A 19,130-nucleotide genomic window follows, 5' to 3' on the forward strand; every position below is an offset into this window, starting at 1 on the left:
CCAGTACTATTGATTAGTTGTATTTAGAACCCTAGTACTATTGATTAGTTGTATTTAGAACCCCAGTACTATTGATTAGTTGTATTTAGAAGCCTAGCACTATTGATTAGTTGTATATGATGGAAGGTGATTTACAACCCCAGTACTATTGATTAGTTGTATTTAGAACCCCAGTACTATTGATTAGTTGTATTTAGAACCCCAGTACTATTGATTAGTTGTATTTAGAACCCCAGTACTATTGATTAGTTGTATTTAGAACCCTAGTACTATTGATTAGTTGTATTTAGAAGCCCAGTACTATTGATTAGTTGTATTTAGAACCCCAGTACTATTGATTAGTTGTATTTAGAACCCTAGTACTATTGATTAGTTGTATTTAGAAGCCCAGTACTATTGATTAGTTGTATTTAGAACCCTAGTACTATTGATTAGTTGTATTTAGAACCCTAGTACTATTGATTAGTTGTATTTAGAACCCCAGTGCTATTGATTAGTTGTATTTAGAACCCCAGTGCTATTGATTAGTTGTATTTAGAACCCCAGTACTATTGATTAGTTGTATTTAGAACACCAGTACTATTGATTAGTTGTATTTAGAACCCTAGTACTATTGATTAGTTGTATTTAGAACCCCAGTACTATTGATTAGTTGTATTTAGAAGCCTAGTACTATTGATTAGTTGTATTTACAACCCCAGTACTATTGATTAGTTGTATTTAGAACCCTAGTACTATTGATTAGTTGTATTTAGAACCCTAGTACTATTGATTAGTTGTATATGATGGAAGGTGATGTACAACCCTCAGGCTCAACTTGCCTTAAGAGTCGGCTGCAATGTGAAACACACCCTCCCTCAGTCTATCATCACCAGAGTGAGAATCCAGGAGCATAACATGGTTAACCTGAAGGAAATGTGATGATGAATAATTCTGACTCATAATGGTGTTGATGGTCCCTCTCCCTCCCTCTCCAGTGACAGCTACATGGTTAACCTGAAGGAAATGTGATGATGAATAATTCTGACTCATAATGGTGTTGATGGTCCCTCTCCCTCCCTCTCCAGTGACAGCTACATGGTTAACCTGAAGGAAATGTGATGATGAATAATTCTGACTCATAATGGTGTTGATGGTCCCTCTCCCTCCCTCTCCAGTGACAGCTACATCGTGTGTGTAAAAGCCGTGGTGATGGTGAGGGATGATTCCAGTGGAGGCTGGTTGGTCCAGGACGGGGGGGCTCTGAGTAGAGTGGGAGTCTGCAGGGTCCTGCCCCCCGAGCTGGGGCTGGGACTCGCCCCCCTGGGTCGCTCCCACTTCTTCATCCATGGAGAACGTCTACGGGACAAACAGGTGAGGGACAAACAGGTGAGGGACAAACAGGTGAGGGACAAACTCATGTGAGCATCAGACACACACCAAATATACACACACACACACACACACACGCACACACACACACACACACACACACACACAAAATAGGTTTTATTACAAAGTCTTCTGTAGTCAACATGCTGTCACTATGACAACTAGTACAGTACAATATAGTCTAGTCTTCTGTAGTCAACATGCTGTCACTATGACAACTAGTACAGTACAATATAGTCTAGTCTTCTGTAGTCAACATGCTGTCACTATGACAACTAGTGCAGTACAATATAGTCTGGTCTTCTGTAGTCAACATGCTGTCACTATGACAACTAGTACAGAACAATATAGTCTGGTCTTCTGTAGTCAACATGCTGTCACTATGACAACTAGTACAGTACAATATAGTCTAGTCTTCTGTAGTCAACATGCTGTCACTATGACAACTAGTACAGTACAATATAGTCTGGTCTTCTGTAGTCAACATGCTGTCACTATGACAACTAGTACAGTACAATATAGTCTAGTCTTCTGTAGTCAACATGCTGTCACTATGACAACTAGTGCACTAGTTGGACTCATTGTTCTGGTCTCATCTCGACTGAAGTTGGTCTCCAATACAACACTGCTAAATAATTATCATGATGATTGATTGACAGGTTGATTGATTGACAGGTTGACTGATTGAATGACGTGTCTGTTGTGTGATTACTCAGGTGATCCTGGAGTGTGCTCTGAGGAAGAACCTTGTGTACACCAAGGCCACGCCCACCTTCCACCATTGGATGGTGGAGGACAGGAGGTGTGGCCTGACGTTCCAGAGGCCTGCTGATGCTCGGGCCTTCGACAGGGGCGTACGGAAAGCCATGGAGGACATGGCAGAAGGTGGGGGGAAACTCTGGAATGGCTGACATGGGACTTTTTAAAGGAGTAGCATGCTAGGTGCTACGATGGTAAAGTCTGCCGTTGTGCTCTTGAGCAAGTCACTTCACCATACTTGCACCAGGGGTACTGGGCAATGGTGACTCTGGTCGTGACTCCAACCTCTGAGGAGATCTCAGGGGGAGTTGGAACATGCAAGAGACACATCTCCAATTCACACATGTTGTATATTCATATTTTTATTTGTCCTTTTATTTAACCAGGCAAGTCAGTTAAGAACAAATTATTATTTAAAATGACGGCCTTGGAACAGTGGGTTAACTGGTCTAGGAACAGTGGGTTAACTGGTCTAGGAACAGTGGGTTAACTGGTCTAGGAACAGTGGGTTAACTGGTCTAGGAACAGTGGGTTAACTGGTCTAGGAACAGTGGGTTAACTGGTCTAAGAACAGTGGGTTAACTGGTCTAGGAACAGTGGGTTAACTGGTCTAGGAACAGTGGGTTAACTGGTCTAGGAACAGTGGGTTAACTGGTCTAGGAACAGTGGGTTAACTGGCCTAGGAACAGTGGGTTAACTGGTCCAGCAACAGTGGGTTAACTGGTCTAGGAACAGTGGGTTAACTGGTCTAGGAACAGTGGGTTAACTGGTCTAGGAACAGTGGGTTAACTGGTCTAGGAACAGTGGGTTAACTGCCTTGTTCAGGGGAACAGTGAGTTAACTGGTCTAGGAACAGTGGGTTAACTGGTCTAGGAACAGTGGGTTAACTGGTCTAGGAACAGTGGGTTAACTGGTCTAGGAACAGTGGGTTAACTGGTCTAGGAACAGTGGGTTAACTGGTCTAGGAACAGTGGGTTAACTGGTCTAGGAACAGTGGGTTAACTGGTCTAGGAACAGTGGGTTAGCTGGTCTAGGAACAGTGGGTTAACTGGTCTAGGAACAGTGGGTTAACTGGTCTAGGAACAGTGGGTTAACTGGTCTAGGAACAGTGGGTTAACTGGTCTAGGAACAGTGGGTTAACTGGTCTAGGAACAGTGGGTTAACTGGTCTAGGAACAGTGGGTTAACTGGTCTAGGAACAGTGGGTTAACTGGTCTAGGAACAGTGGGTTAGCTGGTCTAGGAACAGTGGGTTAACTGGTCTAGGAACAGTGGGTTAACTGGTCTAGGAACAGTGGGTTAACTGGTCTAGGAACAGTGGGTTAACTGGTCTAGGAACAGTGGGTTAACTGGTCTAGGAACAGTGGGTTAACTGGTCTAGGAACAGTGGGTTAACTGGTCCAGGAACAGTGGGTTAACTGGTCTAGGAACAGTGGGTTAACTGGTCTAGGAACAGTGGGTTAACTGGTCTAGGAACAGTGGGTTAACTGGTCTAGGAACAGTGGGTTAACTGGTCTAGGAACAGTGGGTTAACTGGTCTAGGAACAGTGGGTTAACTGGTCCAGGAACAGTGGGTTAACTGGTCTAGGAACAGTGGGTTAACTGGTCTAGGAACAGTGGGTTAACTGGTCTAGGAACAGTGGGTTAACTGGTCTAGGAACAGTGGGTTAACTGGTCTAGGAACAGTGGGTTAATTGGTCTAGGAACAGTGGGTTAACTGGTCCAGGAACAGTGGGTTAACTGGTCCAGGAACAGTGGGTTAACTGCCTTGTTCAAGGGCAGAACAACAGATTCGTACCTTGTCAGCTCGGGGATTCAATCTATCAACCTTTCAGTTACTGGTCCAACTCTCTAACCACTAGGCCACCCTGCCGTCCCTACACTCTAACCACTAGGCCACCCTGCCGCCCCTACACTCTAACCACTAGGCTACCTGCCGTCCCTACACTCTAACCACTAGGCTACCTGCCGCCCCTACACTCTAACCACTAGGCTACCCTGCCGTCCCTACACTCTAACCACTAGGCTACCTGCCGCCCCTACACTCTAACCACTAGGCTACCTGCCGCCCCTACACTCTAACCACTAGGCTACCTGCCGCCCCTACACTCTAACCACTAGGCTACCCTGCCGTCCCTACACTCTAACCACTAGGCTACCTGCCGCCCCTACACTCTAACCACTAGGCTACCTGCCGCCCCTACACTCTAACCATTAGGCTACCCTGCCGTCCCTACACTCTAACCACTAAGCTACCCTGCCGTCTCTAATATACATTTGTACGTGTGAAATATGACAAATATAAGCATGCTTCAAATTATTATTATGACAACCTGAGTTAGTTAATTTTGGCACTCTTTGCTCCCCGTAGGCTCCACGACGTCCTCCTCAACACTCCAGAACGAGGCAGAACTGGGCGACGATGATGTGTTCACCGTAAGCACGACCTGTCTCATTTAGATGTTTAACTGTCAGAGATGATGTGTTCACTGTAAACACGACCTGTCTCATTTAGATGTTTAACTGTCAGGGATGATATGTTCACCGTAAACACGACCTGTCTCATTTAGATGTTTAACTGTCAGAGATGATGTGTTCACCCTAAACACGACCTGTCTCATTTAGATGTTTAACTGTCAGAGATGATGTGTTCACCGTAAACACGACCTGTCTCATTTAGATGTTTAACTGTCAGAGATGATGTGTTCACCGTAAACACGACCTGTCTCATTTAGATGTTTAACTGTCAGAGATGATGTGTTCACCGTAAACACGACCTGTCTCATTTAGATGTTTAACTGTCAGAGATGATGTGTTCACCGTAAACACGACCTGTCTCATTTAGATGTTTAACTGTCAGAGATGATGTGTTCACCGTAAACACGACCTGTCTCATTTAGATGTTTAACTGTGTCAGAGATGATGTGTTCACCGTAAACACGACATGTCTCATTTAGATGTTTAACTGTCAGAGATGATGTGTTCACCGTAAACACGACCTGTCTCATTTAGATGTTTTAACTGTCAGAGATGATGTGTTCACTGTAAACACGACCTGTCTCATTTAGGTGTTTTAACTGTCAGAGATGATGTGTTCACTGTAAACACGACCTGTCTCATTTAGATGTTTTAACTGTCAGAGATGATGTGTTCACCGTAAACACGACCTGTCTCATTTAGATGTTTAACTGTCAGAGATGATGTGTTCACCGTAAACACGACCTGTCTCATTTAGATGTTTAACTGTCAGAGATGATGTGTTCACCGTAAACACGACCTGTCTCATTTAGATGTTTAACTGTCAGAGATGATGTGTTCACCGTAAACACGACCTGTCTCATTTAGATGTTTAACTGTCAGAGATGATGTGTTCACCGTAAACACGACCTGTCTCATTTAGATGATTAACTGTCAGAGATGATGTGTTCACTGTAAACACGACCTGTCTCATTTAGATGTTTAACTGTCAGAGATGATGTGTTCACAGTAAACACGACCTGTCTCATTTAGATGTTTAACTGTCAGAGATGATGTGTTCACCGTAAACACGACCTGTCTCATTTAGATGTTTAACTGTCAGAGATGATGTGTTCACCGTAAACGCGACCTGTCTCATTTAGATGTTTAACTGTCAGAGATGATGTGTTCACCGTAAGTACGACCTGTCTCATTTAGATGTTTTAACTGTCAGAGATGATGTGTTCACTGTAAACACGACCTGTCTCATTTAGATGTTTTAACTGTCAGAGATGATGTGTTCACCGTAAACACAACCTGTCTCATTTAGATGTTTTAACTGTGTCAGAGATGATGTGTTCACCGTAAACACGACCTGTCTCATTTAGATGTTTTAACTGTGTCAGAGATGATGTGTTCACCGTAAACACGACCTGTCTCATTTAGATGTTTAACTGTCAGAGATGATGTGTTCACCGTAAACACGACCTGTCTCATTTAGATGTTTAACTGTCAGGGATGATGTGTTCACCGTAAACACGACCTGTCTCATTTAGATGTTTAACTGTCAGAGATGATGTGTTCACCCTAAACACGACCTGTCTCATTTAGATGTTTAACTGTCAGAGATGATGTGTTCACCGTAAACACGACCTGTCTCATTTAGATGTTTAACTGTCAGAGATGATGTGTTCACCGTAAACACGACCTGTCTCATTTAGATGTTTAACTGTCAGAGATGATGTGTTCACCGTAAACACGACCTGTCTCATTTAGATGTTTAACTGTCAGAGATGATGTGTTCACCGTAAACACGACCTGTCTCATTTAGATGTTTAACTGTCAGAGATGATGTGTTCACCGTAAACACGACCTGTCTCATTTAGATGTTTAACTGTGTCAGAGATGATGTGTTCACCGTAAACACGACATGTCTCATTTAGATGTTTAACTGTCAGAGATGATGTGTTCACCGTAAACACGACCTGTCTCATTTAGATGTTTTAACTGTCAGAGATGATGTGTTCACTGTAAACACGACCTGTCTCATTTAGGTGTTTTAACTGTCAGAGATGATGTGTTCACTGTAAACACGACCTGTCTCATTTAGATGTTTTAACTGTCAGAGATGATGTGTTCACCGTAAACACGACCTGTCTCATTTAGATGTTTAACTGTCAGAGATGATGTGTTCACCGTAAACACGACCTGTCTCATTTAGATGTTTAACTGTCAGAGATGATGTGTTCACCGTAAACACGACCTGTCTCATTTAGATGTTTAACTGTCAGAGATGATGTGTTCACCGTAAACACGACCTGTCTCATTTAGATGTTTAACTGTCAGAGATGATGTGTTCACCGTAAACACGACCTGTCTCATTTAGATGATTAACTGTCAGAGATGATGTGTTCACTGTAAACACGACCTGTCTCATTTAGATGTTTAACTGTCAGAGATGATGTGTTCACAGTAAACACGACCTGTCTCATTTAGATGTTTAACTGTCAGAGATGATGTGTTCACCGTAAACACGACCTGTCTCATTTAGATGTTTAACTGTCAGAGATGATGTGTTCACCGTAAACGCGACCTGTCTCATTTAGATGTTTAACTGTCAGAGATGATGTGTTCACCGTAAGTACGACCTGTCTCATTTAGATGTTTAACTGTCAGAGATGATGTGTTCACCGTAAGTACGACCTGTCTCATTTAGATGTTTTAACTGTCAGAGATGATGTGTTCACCGTAAACACGACCTGTCTCATTTAGATGTTTTAACTGTCAGAGATGATGTGTTCACCGTAAACACAACCTGTCTCATTTAGATGTTTTAACTGTGTCAGAGATGATGTGTTCACCGTAAACACGACCTGTCTCATTTAGATGTTTTAACTGTGTCAGAGATGATGTGTTCACCGTAAACACGACCTGTCTCATTTAGATGTTTAACTGTCAGAGATGATGTGTTCACCGTAAACACGACCTGTCTCATTTAGATGTTTAACTGTCAGAGATGATGTGTTCACCGTAAACACGACCTGTCTCATTTAGATGTTTAACTGTCAGAGATGATGTGTTCATCGTAAACACGACCTGTCTCATTTAGATGTTTAACTGTGTCAGAGATGTGTTCACCATAAACACGACCTGTCTCATTTAGATGTTTAACTGTCAGAGATGATGTGTTCACCATAAACATGACCTGTCTCATTTAGATGTTTAACTGTCAGAGATGATGTGTTCACCGTAAGTACGACCTGTCTCATTTAGATGTTTAACTGTCAGAGATGATGTGTTCACCGTAAACACGACCTGTCTCATTTAGATGTTTAACTGTGTCAGAGATGATGTGTTCACCGTAAACACGACCTGTCTCATTTAGATGTTTAACTGTCAGAGATGATGTGTTCACCGTAAACACGACCTGTCTCATTTAGATGTTTAACTGTCAGAGATGATGTGTTCACCGTAAACACGACCTGTCTCATTTAGATGTTTAACTGTCAGAGATGATGTGTTCACCGTAAACACGACCTGTCTCATTTAGATGTTTAACTGTCAGAGATGATGTGTTCACCGTAAACACAACCTGTCTCATTTAGATGTTTTAACTGTCAGAGATGATGTGTTCACCGTAAACACGACCTGTCTCATTTAGATGTTTAACTGTGTCAGAGATGATGTGTTCACCGTAAACACGACCTGTCTCATTTAGATGTTTAACTGTCAGAGATGATGTGTTCACCGTAAACACGACCTGTCTCATTTAGATGTTTAACTGTCAGAGATGATGTGTTCACTGTAAACACGACCTGTCTCATTTAGATGTTTAACTGTCAGAGATGATGTGTTCACCGTAAACACGACCTGTCTCATTTAGATGTTTAACTGTCAGAGATGATGTGTTCACCGTAAACACGACCTGTCTCATTTAGATGTTTAACTGTGTCAGAGATGTGGTTATAGTGATGACCATCATTACATTACATAAGCCCAGCCCAAAGCCCTGATCTATCATAGGTCACTCATTAAAGCACCACTGTTACCTGTCTACCCCCCACTGCTTCCCACTACACCCTCTGTTACGGGTCTGTGGTGTGTGTGTGTGTGTGTTACCTACACCATCCTCCTGTAGCGTGACACTGGGAGCAGCAGGCAGGGTCAAAAGGTCACTTCCTGTTAGCCCCCCCCACCACCACCACCACTCACCACAATCAAACTAACGTTGGCAGCTGCATCTAAGCTTTGTGACATTGTGATTTACCAGCAGTCAGAGAGAGAGCTGGGGGGGGGGGGGGGGGGGGGGGGTAGAGGATGTGGCTCATCTTGACTTCAACTGTCTGTTAGAGCTAGATGAATGGTCTGAGTTTACACACACACACCTCTGCACAGGCTGAGGCTCCTGTTGACCACCTCTCCTAAAGTTATCAGCAGTGGCCCGGTGTGTTGCGAGGTGGGTGGTGGCGTGTCAGACAGGATGTACTGATTTACTACCCTGTGTACACACACACACACACACACACACACACATACACACACACGAGAAGGGGGAGTGGTTGGGGGACAGGGCTAGGAAGCACATTCTTCCTCAATTATTCCTCGTGGGCTAGCCTATACTTAACCCAACTCCCCCTCCCCTGCCTCTCGCTGAGCGGACACTATTTATGTTGAGAGAGAGAGAGGACAGAGAGACAGAGAGACAGACAGAGAGACAGAGAAATTCAGAAGGAGAGTGAGACACAGAGAGACAGAGGTGTATTTTGCTACCATTCTTCTAGTTTTGAGACATTTAGCTGCTGTCTTCCTCTTTCAACCCCCCTCCTTTCCCCCTCTTCTCTCCACAACATCCTCTCTCTCTCTCTCTCTCTCTCTCTCTCTGTCTGTCCTCTCTCAGTCTGTCTCCCCTGTGTGTGGTGGGCTTCAGTAGAAACAGAGGAGAGGTGGTCTGTGTAGTGAATGATCAGCAGTAATGAGAGCAGGGTTGTATTCACTAGACACCAAATGGAAGAAAACACCGAAACAGGGAGGGACTACCTCAACTTGGCCAATAAGAAACACTCGTTTTTTTGTTTTCTGTTGCAAAAATTTTTTCCTACGATGTGCACTAATGAATATGACCCAGAGCTGGTGGCAGGGGTAGCCAGAACCAATTGACAGACAGGAGTACCCCAAGATCCACCCACTTGCAGCCCAAGAGAGAGAGGGGAGGAGGGGGTGGTACAGGGGGTTTGGGTTGGGGGTGTTGTTATTTTTGGGCCAGCCATTCTGAAGGGCTTTGTAACAACCAATCAACATTACAGTCCACTCTGTGGGTAGATCTCAACGCTGGCCATGGAGGGAGGGAGGGAGGGAGGGGTTAAGTTTAGTCCCACACGGACCCCCATAAAGCAAACCGGGGGGGGGGGGGGGGGGGCGGTTGAAAAAGCTAAATAAAGTGGCTCTACACACTTCCCCCTGGCCTGCCGGTGTGGGCAGCGACAGACAGACAGACAGACAGACAGACAGACAGACAGACAGACAGACAGAAAGGTCAGAGGGAGTGCCTTTGCGTCCTAAATAACACCCTATTTCCTGGTTAAAAGTAGTGCACTATATAGGGAATATGACTCTGGTCTGAAATAGTGCACTATATAGGGAATAGGACTCTGGTCTGAAATAGTGCACTATATAGGGAATAGGACTCTGGTCTAAAGTAGTGCACTATATAGGGAATAGGACTCTGGTCTGAAATAGTGCACTATATAGGGAATAGGACTCTGGTCTAAAGTAGTGCACTATATAGGGAATAGGGCTCTGGTCTAAAGTAGTGCACTATATAGGGAATATGACTCTGGTCTGAAATAGTGCACTATATAGGGAATAGGACTCTGGTCTAAAGTAGTGCACTATATAGGGAATAGGGCTCTGGTCTAAAGTAGTACACTATATAGGGAATAGGACTCTGGTCTAAAGTAGTGCACTATATAGGGAATAGGCTCTGGTCTAAAGTATTGCACTATATAGGGAATAGGGCTCTGGTCTAAAGTATTGCACTATATAGGGCACCATTTGGAACACAGAGGGCAAAAATCATGTTCAGCCTGTCAGTCAGTACTCTGCTGCCTGCAATGCCCCCAGAGGCTGTCCACCTGCCTGCCTGTCCAAAATATCTGTCTTGGCGCTCAGCAATGTGGAGTCACACAGACACCCACAATGTGTAGAGTCAGCTGGCTGCTGGTCGGCTAGCCGGCGGCCTGGTGTGTTTTGTGTCTGGCCAAGGTTTGACTTGGACCAAAGCCTGAGGAGGAAAGGGGCCAGGCTAATGCTACTCAAACAGGCTGGAAGTAGACCCGGAGAGAGAGAGGGTAGGGGGGGGGGCAGAGAGGGGGTAGGGGGGGGGGGGGGATCAGAGAGGGGGTAGGGGGGGGAGCAGAGAGGGTAGAGGGGAGGGAAGCAGAGAGGGTAGAGGGGAGGGAAGCAGAGAGGGTAGAGGGGAGGGAAGCAGAGAGGTTAGAGGGGAGGGAAGCAGAGAGGGTAGGGGGAGGGGAGCAGAGAGGGTAGAGGGGAGGGAAGCAGAGAGGGTAGAGGGGAGGGAAGCAGAGAGGGGGTAGGGGGGAGGGAAGCAGACAGGGTCGAGGGAGGGAAGCAGAGAGGGTCGAGGGGAGGGGAGCAGACAGGGTAGAGGGGAGGGGAGCAGACAGGGTAGAGGGGAGGGAAGCAGAGAGGGTAGAGGGGAGGGAAGCAGAGAGGGTAGAGGGGAGGGAAGGAGAGAGGGTAGAGGGGAGGGAAGCAGAGAGGGTAGAGGGGAGGGAAGCAGAGATGGTAGAGGGGAGGGAAGCAGAGAGGGTCGAGGGGAGCAGAGAGGGTAGAGGGGAGGGAAGCAGAGAGTGTAGAGGGGAGGGAAGCAGAGAGGGTAGAGGGGATGGAAGCAGAGAGGGTGGAGGGGAGCAGAGAGGGTAGAGGGGAGCAGAGAGGGTAGAGGGGAGCAGAGAGGGTAGAGGGGAGGGAAGCAGAGAGGGTCGAGGGGAGGGAAGCAGAGAGGGTAGAGGGGAGGGAAGCAGAGAGGGTAGAGGGGAGGGAAGCAGAGAGGGTAGAGGGGAGGGGAGCAGACAGGGTAGAGGGGAGGGGAGCAGAGAGGGTAGAGGGGAGGGGAGCAGAGAGGGTAGAGGGGAGGGAAGCAGAGAGGGTAGAGGGGAGGGAAGCAGAGAGGGTCGAGGGGAGGGAAGCAGAGATGGAGGAGCAGAGAGGGTAGAGGGGAGAGGAGCAGAGAGGGTAGAGGGGAGGGAGCAGAGACAGAGGGGGGGAGCAGAGACAGAGGGGGGAGATTTGGAGAGAGAAATACACTGAAGCCGGTCCTGGAACTGCAGAGGTAGATCTGTGTAAAGAGAGGCCATAGAGAAACAGAATCAGAGAGAGACATTTTGGGGTGACTGATGGCCAGTGAAACAACTCAAACAACAATATAGACAATTTGCTCAAACCAAAGTTGCCCACCGACAACTGCTTGTCCAATCAGAGCTTTACTGACTCTTCTGTGGTTTTGTCTTTTGTCCAATCAGAATGCCACAGACAGCTCGTTTAACTTCTCCTCCGAGAGACTGGAGCCCTGTCTGCAGCCACTGGACTCCTCCCCCCTCGCTGACTCATCCCACTTACACAACAACTGCATCCTGGGAAACGACCTCTACGAACCCTATAGGTTGTCAGACCACTACTTCCTAGATCTGGTAAGCCAATGGGAGGAGAGTAAGGGATGGGATGATGTTGACACTGGATGTGTCTCCCTGACCCAGTATGTAATACCAACATGTTTCAAGCAGACCACCATAGTCCCTGTGCCCGAGAACGCCATGGTAACATGTCTAAATGACTACCAACCCGTAACACTCACGTCTGTAGCCTCTCTCTCTCTCCTCTCTCTCTCTCTCCTCTCTCTCTCTCTCTCTCTCTCTCTCTCTCTCCACTCTCTCTCTCTCTCTCTCTCTCTCTCCACTCTCTCTCTCTCTCTCTCTCTCTCTCTCTCTCTGTCTCTCTCTCTCTCTCTCTCTCTCTCTGTCTCTCTCTCTCTCTCTCTCCTCTCTCTCTGTCTCTCTCTGTCTATCTCTCTCTCTCTCGTCTCTCTCTCTCCCGCTCCCTCTCCTCTCTCGCGCTCCCTCTCCTCTCTCTCTCTCCTCTCTCTCTCTCTCCCTCTCGTCTCTCCCTCTCCTCTCTCTCTCTCCCTCTCCTCTTTCTCTCTCCCTCTCCTCTCTCCCTCTCCTCTCTCGCTCTCCCTCTCCTCTCTCGCGCTCCCTCTCCTCTCTCTCCCTCTCCCTCTCCTCTTTCTCTCTCCCTCTCCTCTCTCCCTTTCCTCTCTCTCTCTCCCTCTCCTCTCTCGCTCTCCCTCTCCTCTCTCGCTCTCCCTCTCCTCTCTCTCTCTCTCTCTCTCCCTCTCCTCTCTCCCTCTCCTCTCTCTCCCTCTCTCTCTCTCTCTCTCTCTCTCTCTCTCTCTCTCTCTCTCTCTCTCTCCCTCCCTCTCCTCTCTCTCTCCCTCTCTCTCTCCCTCTCCTCTTTCTCTCTCCCTCTCCTCCCTCTCTCTCTCTCCTCCCTGCAGCCTCTGCCCCGCATCCCTCGCCATGTCACCTTCCAGGACGACGAGGAGATCGTCAGGATCAACCCTCGGGAACGTTCCTGGGAGCTCCCCTCGGAATCCTCCTCCCGCTCGGAACTCCACATGGACCAACTAGAACGCTCCTGGCTCACGGGCTATGAGGACTACCGCCACGCCACCGTGCGCCACAAAAACATCCGCCCGCCAGACGACTCTGAGTCCTATGTCCACTTCGCTAAGAGCGAGCCACACAAACACCACTATAGTTATCCCCTGGTTTCCACACCGGTAGATTCCTCCGACCCCAAACCTACCTTCAGACCTTTACCCAAGAGGCACCACTATGCCGGCTTGGGTTCGCAACACCGCCGTCCAGGGGATCAGGGCTTCGGTGGGGGCGTGGTCTCTACCCAGCCCCAGCCCCTCCTCCCTGGCTCGTCTGATGGACAGGACAAGAAGTCTGAGGAGGGCGGGGTTGGCGAGCGCCTGCAGTGCCAATACTGCGGCGAAACGTTCTACGGCGGTACCAACCGACGGGGGCGCTGCCAGGACGCACCGGACCCGATCAGGGCGTGCGTCCGGCGGGTCAGCTGCATGTGGCTGGCCGACACACTGCTGTACCACTGCATGTCTGACCCGGAGGGGGACTACTCAGACCCCTGCTCCTGTGAGGGGGGTGGCGAGGGGAGGCTGGGCACACGCTGGGCAGCTCTGCTGGGGTTGTCCCTAGTGGCGCCGTGTCTCTGTCTGTACCCGCCCCTTCACGCCTGCCACCGGGCCGGGGTGGCGTGCGGGAGCTGCGGGGGCAGGCATGAAACCTCAATGACATAAACCCCAAAAACACATGGAGGGGAGAGGGGAAGGAGGGGGAGAGGGAGAAGAAGAGCGGTCCTTTTTGAAGAGCGGTCCGTTTTGTTACTCTACAGACGGATGTGTATATACAGCGTTGGCGTGTTGTGGCTGCCATTTTGAAATGGCGTAAAGATTGATAAGCTCCTTCTTGTGTACTGTCCTCTCTCTCCTCTTTCCACGTGACTGTCTTGTTCCCTCCATTCCTGTTTGAGGGAGGGACTCTTTTTATTTTTTATAGCTGACTAATATGTCATGTATCACATACAACCAGGTACTTTCTACTATTTACACCGACTTGGTGTTGAACAACTTGAATTGTTTAGTTTGCGTACGTTGTTGTCCTGTGTGGTTGTTTGCTAGGAGAGCCTGTTTGATATTAGACCTGGGTTCATATAGTATTTGACATTTTATAAAAAATAATTTCAGTGTTTGTTCTAGCCGGCCTGAAGTGCCAGATGGGCGGGGTTTGCAGCGTTTAGACTCCTATTGGTTCATTAATCCAGGCAAGATCAATCAAGCACAGTTTTAAGTCTTTGAAATGATTTCAAATAGCATTTGAACCCAGGTCCTTTTTTTTTTAGATAGTTCTGTTTATATGCCACCAGGGCCGATCCCAGCCCCCTCTAAACTGAACTGGCCTTCTGTCCCAAGTCCTTAGAGCAACAACTAGGAGATAAGCCTAAAGCTGCTGTAGTAGTGTGTGCGTGTGCGCGTGCGTGTGTGTGCATGCGTGCACGTGTGTGTGTGTTGACTAAAGCCTCCTTTGGTGTTAGTAACAAATGTTACCTCTTCACTACCCCAGTACATTTCATTTACACCATCTTTACATAAACTGCAATATCAGCATTTATAAAGGTTTGAGTTGGACCCTACAATCAACCAGGAAACCTTCCCACTGATTAAGTCTAGTCCTGGACTTGAAAACATACTCAATGGAGAATCCATATTGAAATAGCTTCTTAGTCCAGCACTATCTTTGTGTCCAGGAAGTTGGTGTGGAGCCTACTACACAGAGGTTCAACTTTAACCTCTCCGGTGAGAATCAACAGGGACACATCGATTTTTAACGTTTTGAATCCAAAGATCATTTTTAATTGTATTTATTTTCTCTCTGAATTGCCCCACCAGCCACAGGGTGGACAGACAGACAGACAGACAGTTGGTAAGAGATAGTGTCTAGATACCACAGGGTGGACAGACAGACAGACAGACAGACAGACAGACAGTTGGTAAGAGATAGTGTCTAGATACCGCAGGGCCACAGGGTGGACAGACAGACAGACAGACAGACAGTTGGTAGGAGATAGTGTCTAGATACCGCAGGGTGGACAGACAGACAGACAGACAGTCGGTAGGAGATAGTGTCTAGATACCGCAGGGTGGACAGACAGACAGACAGACAGACAGACAGTCAGACAGACAGACAGACAGTTGGTAGGAGATAGTGTCTAGATACCACAGGGTGGACAGACAGACAGACAGACAGGCAGTTGGTAGGAGATAGTGTCTAGATACCGCAGGGTGGACAGACAGACAGTTGGTAGGAGATAGTGTCTTGATACCGCAGGGTGGACAGACAGACAGTTGGTAGGAGATAGTGTCTAGATACCGCAGGGTGGACAGACAGACAGACAGACAGACAGTTGGTAGGAGATAGTGTCTAGATACCGCAGGGTGGACAGACAGACAGTTGGTAGGAGATAGTGTCTTGATACCGCAGGGTGGACAGACAGACAGTTGGTAGGAGATAGTGTCTAGATACCGCAGGGTGGACAGACAGACAGACAGACAGACAGTTGGTAGGAGATAGTGTCTAGATACCGCAGGGCCACAGGGTGGACAGACAGACAGACAGTTGGTAGGAGATAGTGTCTAGATACCGCAGGGTGGACAGACAGACAGACAGACAGACAGACAGACAGACAGACAGACAGACAGTTGGTAGGAGATAGTGTCTAGATACCGCAGGGTGGACCGACAGACAGACAGACAGACAGACAGACAGTCGGTAGGAGATAGTGTCTAGATACCGCAGGGTGGACAGACAGACAGTTGGTAGGAGATAGTGTCTAGATACCACAGGGTGGACAGACAGACAGACAGACAGACAGGCAGTTGGTAGGAGATAGTGTCTAGATACCGCAGGGTGGACAGACAGACAGACAGACAGTTGGTAGGAGATAGTGTCTTGATACCGCAGGGTGGACAGACAGACAGTTGGTAGGAGATAGTGTCTAGATACCGCAGGGTGGACAGACAGACAGACAGACAGACAGTTGGTAGGAGATAGTGTCTAGATACCGCAGGGTGGACAGACAGACAGTTGGTAGGAGATAGTGTCTTGATACCGCAGGGTGGACAGACAGACAGTTGGTAGGAGATAGTGTCTAGATACCGCAGGGTGGACAGACAGACAGACAGACAGACAGTTGGTAGGAGATAGTGTCTAGATACCGCAGGGCCACAGGGTGGACAGACAGACAGACAGTTGGTAGGAGATAGTGTCTAGATACCGCAGGGTGGACAGACAGACAGACAGACAGACAGACAGACAGACAGACAGACAGTTGGTAGGAGATAGTGTCTAGATACCGCAGGGTGGACCGACAGACAGACAGACAGACAGACAGACAGTTGGTAGGAGATAGTGTCTAGATACCGCAGGGTGGACAGACAGACAGTTGGTAGGAGATAGTGTCTAGATACCACAGGGTGGACAGACAGACAGACAGACAGGCAGTTGGTAGGAGATAGTGTCTAGATACCGCAGGGTGGACAGACAGACAGACAGACAGTTGGTAGGAGATAGTGTCTTGATACCGCAGGGTGGACAGACAGACAGTTGGTAGGAGATAGTGTCTAGATACCGCAGGGTGGACAGACAGACAGACAGACAGACAGTTGGTAGGAGATAGTGTCTAGATACCGCAGGGTGGACAGACAGACAGTTGGTAGGAGATAGTGTCTTGATACCGCAGGGTGGACAGACAGACAGTTGGTAGGAGATAGTGTCTAGATACCGCAGGGTGGACAGACAGACAGACAGACAGACAGACAGTTGGTAGGAGATAGTGTCTAGATACCGCAGGGCCACAGGGTGGACAGACAGACAGACAGTTGGTAGGAGATAGTGTCTAGATACCGCAGGGTGGACAGACAGACAGACAGACAGACAGACAGACAGACAGTTGGTAGGAGATAGTGTCTAGATACCGCAGGGTGGACCGACAGACAGACAGACAGACAGACAGTCGGTAGGAGATAGTGTCTAGATACCGCAGGGTGGACAGACAGACAGTTGGTAGGAGATAGTGTCTAGATACCACAGGGTGGACAGACAGACAGACAGACAGGCAGTTGGTAGGAGATAGTGTCTAGATACCGCAGGGTGGACAGACAGACAGACAGACAGTTGGTAGGAGATAGTGTCTAGATAGCGCAGGGCCACAGGGTGGACAGACAGACAGACAGACAGTTGGTAGGAGATAGTGTCTAGATACCGCATGGGTGGACAGACATACAGACAGACAGTTGGTAGGAGATAGTGTCTAGATACCACAGGGCCACAGGGTGCACAGACAGACAGTTGGTAGGAAATAGATAGACAGTGCCTAGATACCTTCCTCTAAAGCCAGGAACACATTTAGAATGAGTCCCAAATGGCACCCTATTCTCATAGGGTCCTGGTCAAAGTAGTGCACTATAAACCGAATAGGCTGCCATTTGGGATGCATCCTTAGCCTTTTTAAAAAAAAGTTTCTGTCAAATCTGAGGTGTGTCAATTTGGGATTTATCTCACCACTTGAGGTTTGAAAACGTCTGACAATCGTAGATGTTTGTGAAGCACTACTTTGAGACATGGGTGTTACTAACATTTGATACAGGATCAAAGTTGAAATGTACCTGCAGGAAATCAACTGTATATGTTTCTAATATATGAGAAAGGAAGTCAAACTCAATAGGACTTTTCTATTGAGAGAATGAGTCGATAGATTATTTATTATTATTATTAGCTTATCAGCATCGTGTACTCTCACTGAGGACCTATAAGAAGCAGTTTCACCTTTGTCCCGCCCCCTTCTCACCAGTCACACACCTTTTCTCGTATGATTGACACTGCAGCTATCCACTCCCAACACTCCATCCACAACGTTAAAGCCCAACACTAATTACAAGAGGACTGGGGTCCGTTCAAGAGGGGGCGATGTTCTGACAAAATGTTTCTGATTTAGAAATGAGACGAGTGGACATGATTCTGTCCCAGAGGCCAGTCTATTCTACACAAGGTAGAAGTATTCATTAGGTACTGAACGGAAGAACAACAGACTGCAACGGGAAGAGACTACCTGGGCTCCAATAAGAAGTGTTTTTGAACGTTTTGTAAAAACGTTTTCAGTTGCATGCCCTAATAAGTGCAACCCTGTCAACTAACGTGTCTGTTTGTTCCGATGGTGTGTTGTCAGGTATGTAATGTCAATGCTCCTCTCAAACCTAAATGGTTGAATGAATGTGTTGTTCCATACCGTGTTGCTGTAGAAGGTGATTTGACCCATCTGTTGTTGTCTGAAAGCTTCTAATGGGGAAGGTTGTTTGGTAACCCGTTACGTAATAGCCAACTGGTATAATGCCTTATAACTTGTTATAAGCATGTATGCACCTTTTATAAAAGTGTCACAGGCGCACTATATGTTCATTCACTTTCTATGGAATGATTGGCACTACTCCAATTCCAGACATATAGTACTCCTTCATCATGGGGAACACTCCTTCATCATGGGTAACACTCCTTCATCATGGGGAACACTCCTTCATCATGGGGAACACTCCTTCATCATGGGTAACACTCCATCATGGGGAACACTCCATCATGGGGAACACTCCTTCATCATGGGTAACACTCCTTCATCATGGGTAACACCGACCAGTATAATGCCTTAAACGTGCTATGAGCTTATGTGAGCATATTATAAAGTGAATCATCTGATTCTATGGGATGTGTTGTCAGTCTGTGTGTAATCTCCTTCCCATTACCCTTCCTCCCAAATGCCAAGCCTCTGGTGTACCATCGCGTCAAACTTCGTTAGCCAATGCAGGAAGTCTGGGGGTCGAGGTTCGTCTGCAAGT

The 19,130-nt window shown here is 47.3% G+C and overlaps 1 protein-coding gene across 1 annotated transcript; it reads left to right on the forward strand.

Moving 5' to 3' along the window:
- Positions 1 to 1,157: 1,157 nt before the first annotated feature.
- Positions 1,158 to 13,985, forward strand: LOC139401786 (sprouty-related, EVH1 domain-containing protein 2-like; the record flags this gene model as incomplete). Its single annotated transcript, XM_071145758.1, has 5 exons — positions 1,158 to 1,368; positions 2,088 to 2,256; positions 4,500 to 4,564; positions 12,127 to 12,294; positions 13,158 to 13,985. Coding segments are annotated over 5 exons (1,441 nt in total), but the record flags the coding sequence as incomplete, so codon positions are not given.
- Between the last annotated feature and the right edge of the window lie 5,145 nt (positions 13,986 to 19,130).

This window comes from Oncorhynchus clarkii, unplaced genomic scaffold (genome assembly GCF_045791955.1).
Source record: "Oncorhynchus clarkii lewisi isolate Uvic-CL-2024 unplaced genomic scaffold, UVic_Ocla_1.0 unplaced_contig_9350_pilon_pilon, whole genome shotgun sequence".
NCBI lineage: Eukaryota > Metazoa > Chordata > Actinopteri > Salmoniformes > Salmonidae > Oncorhynchus > Oncorhynchus clarkii.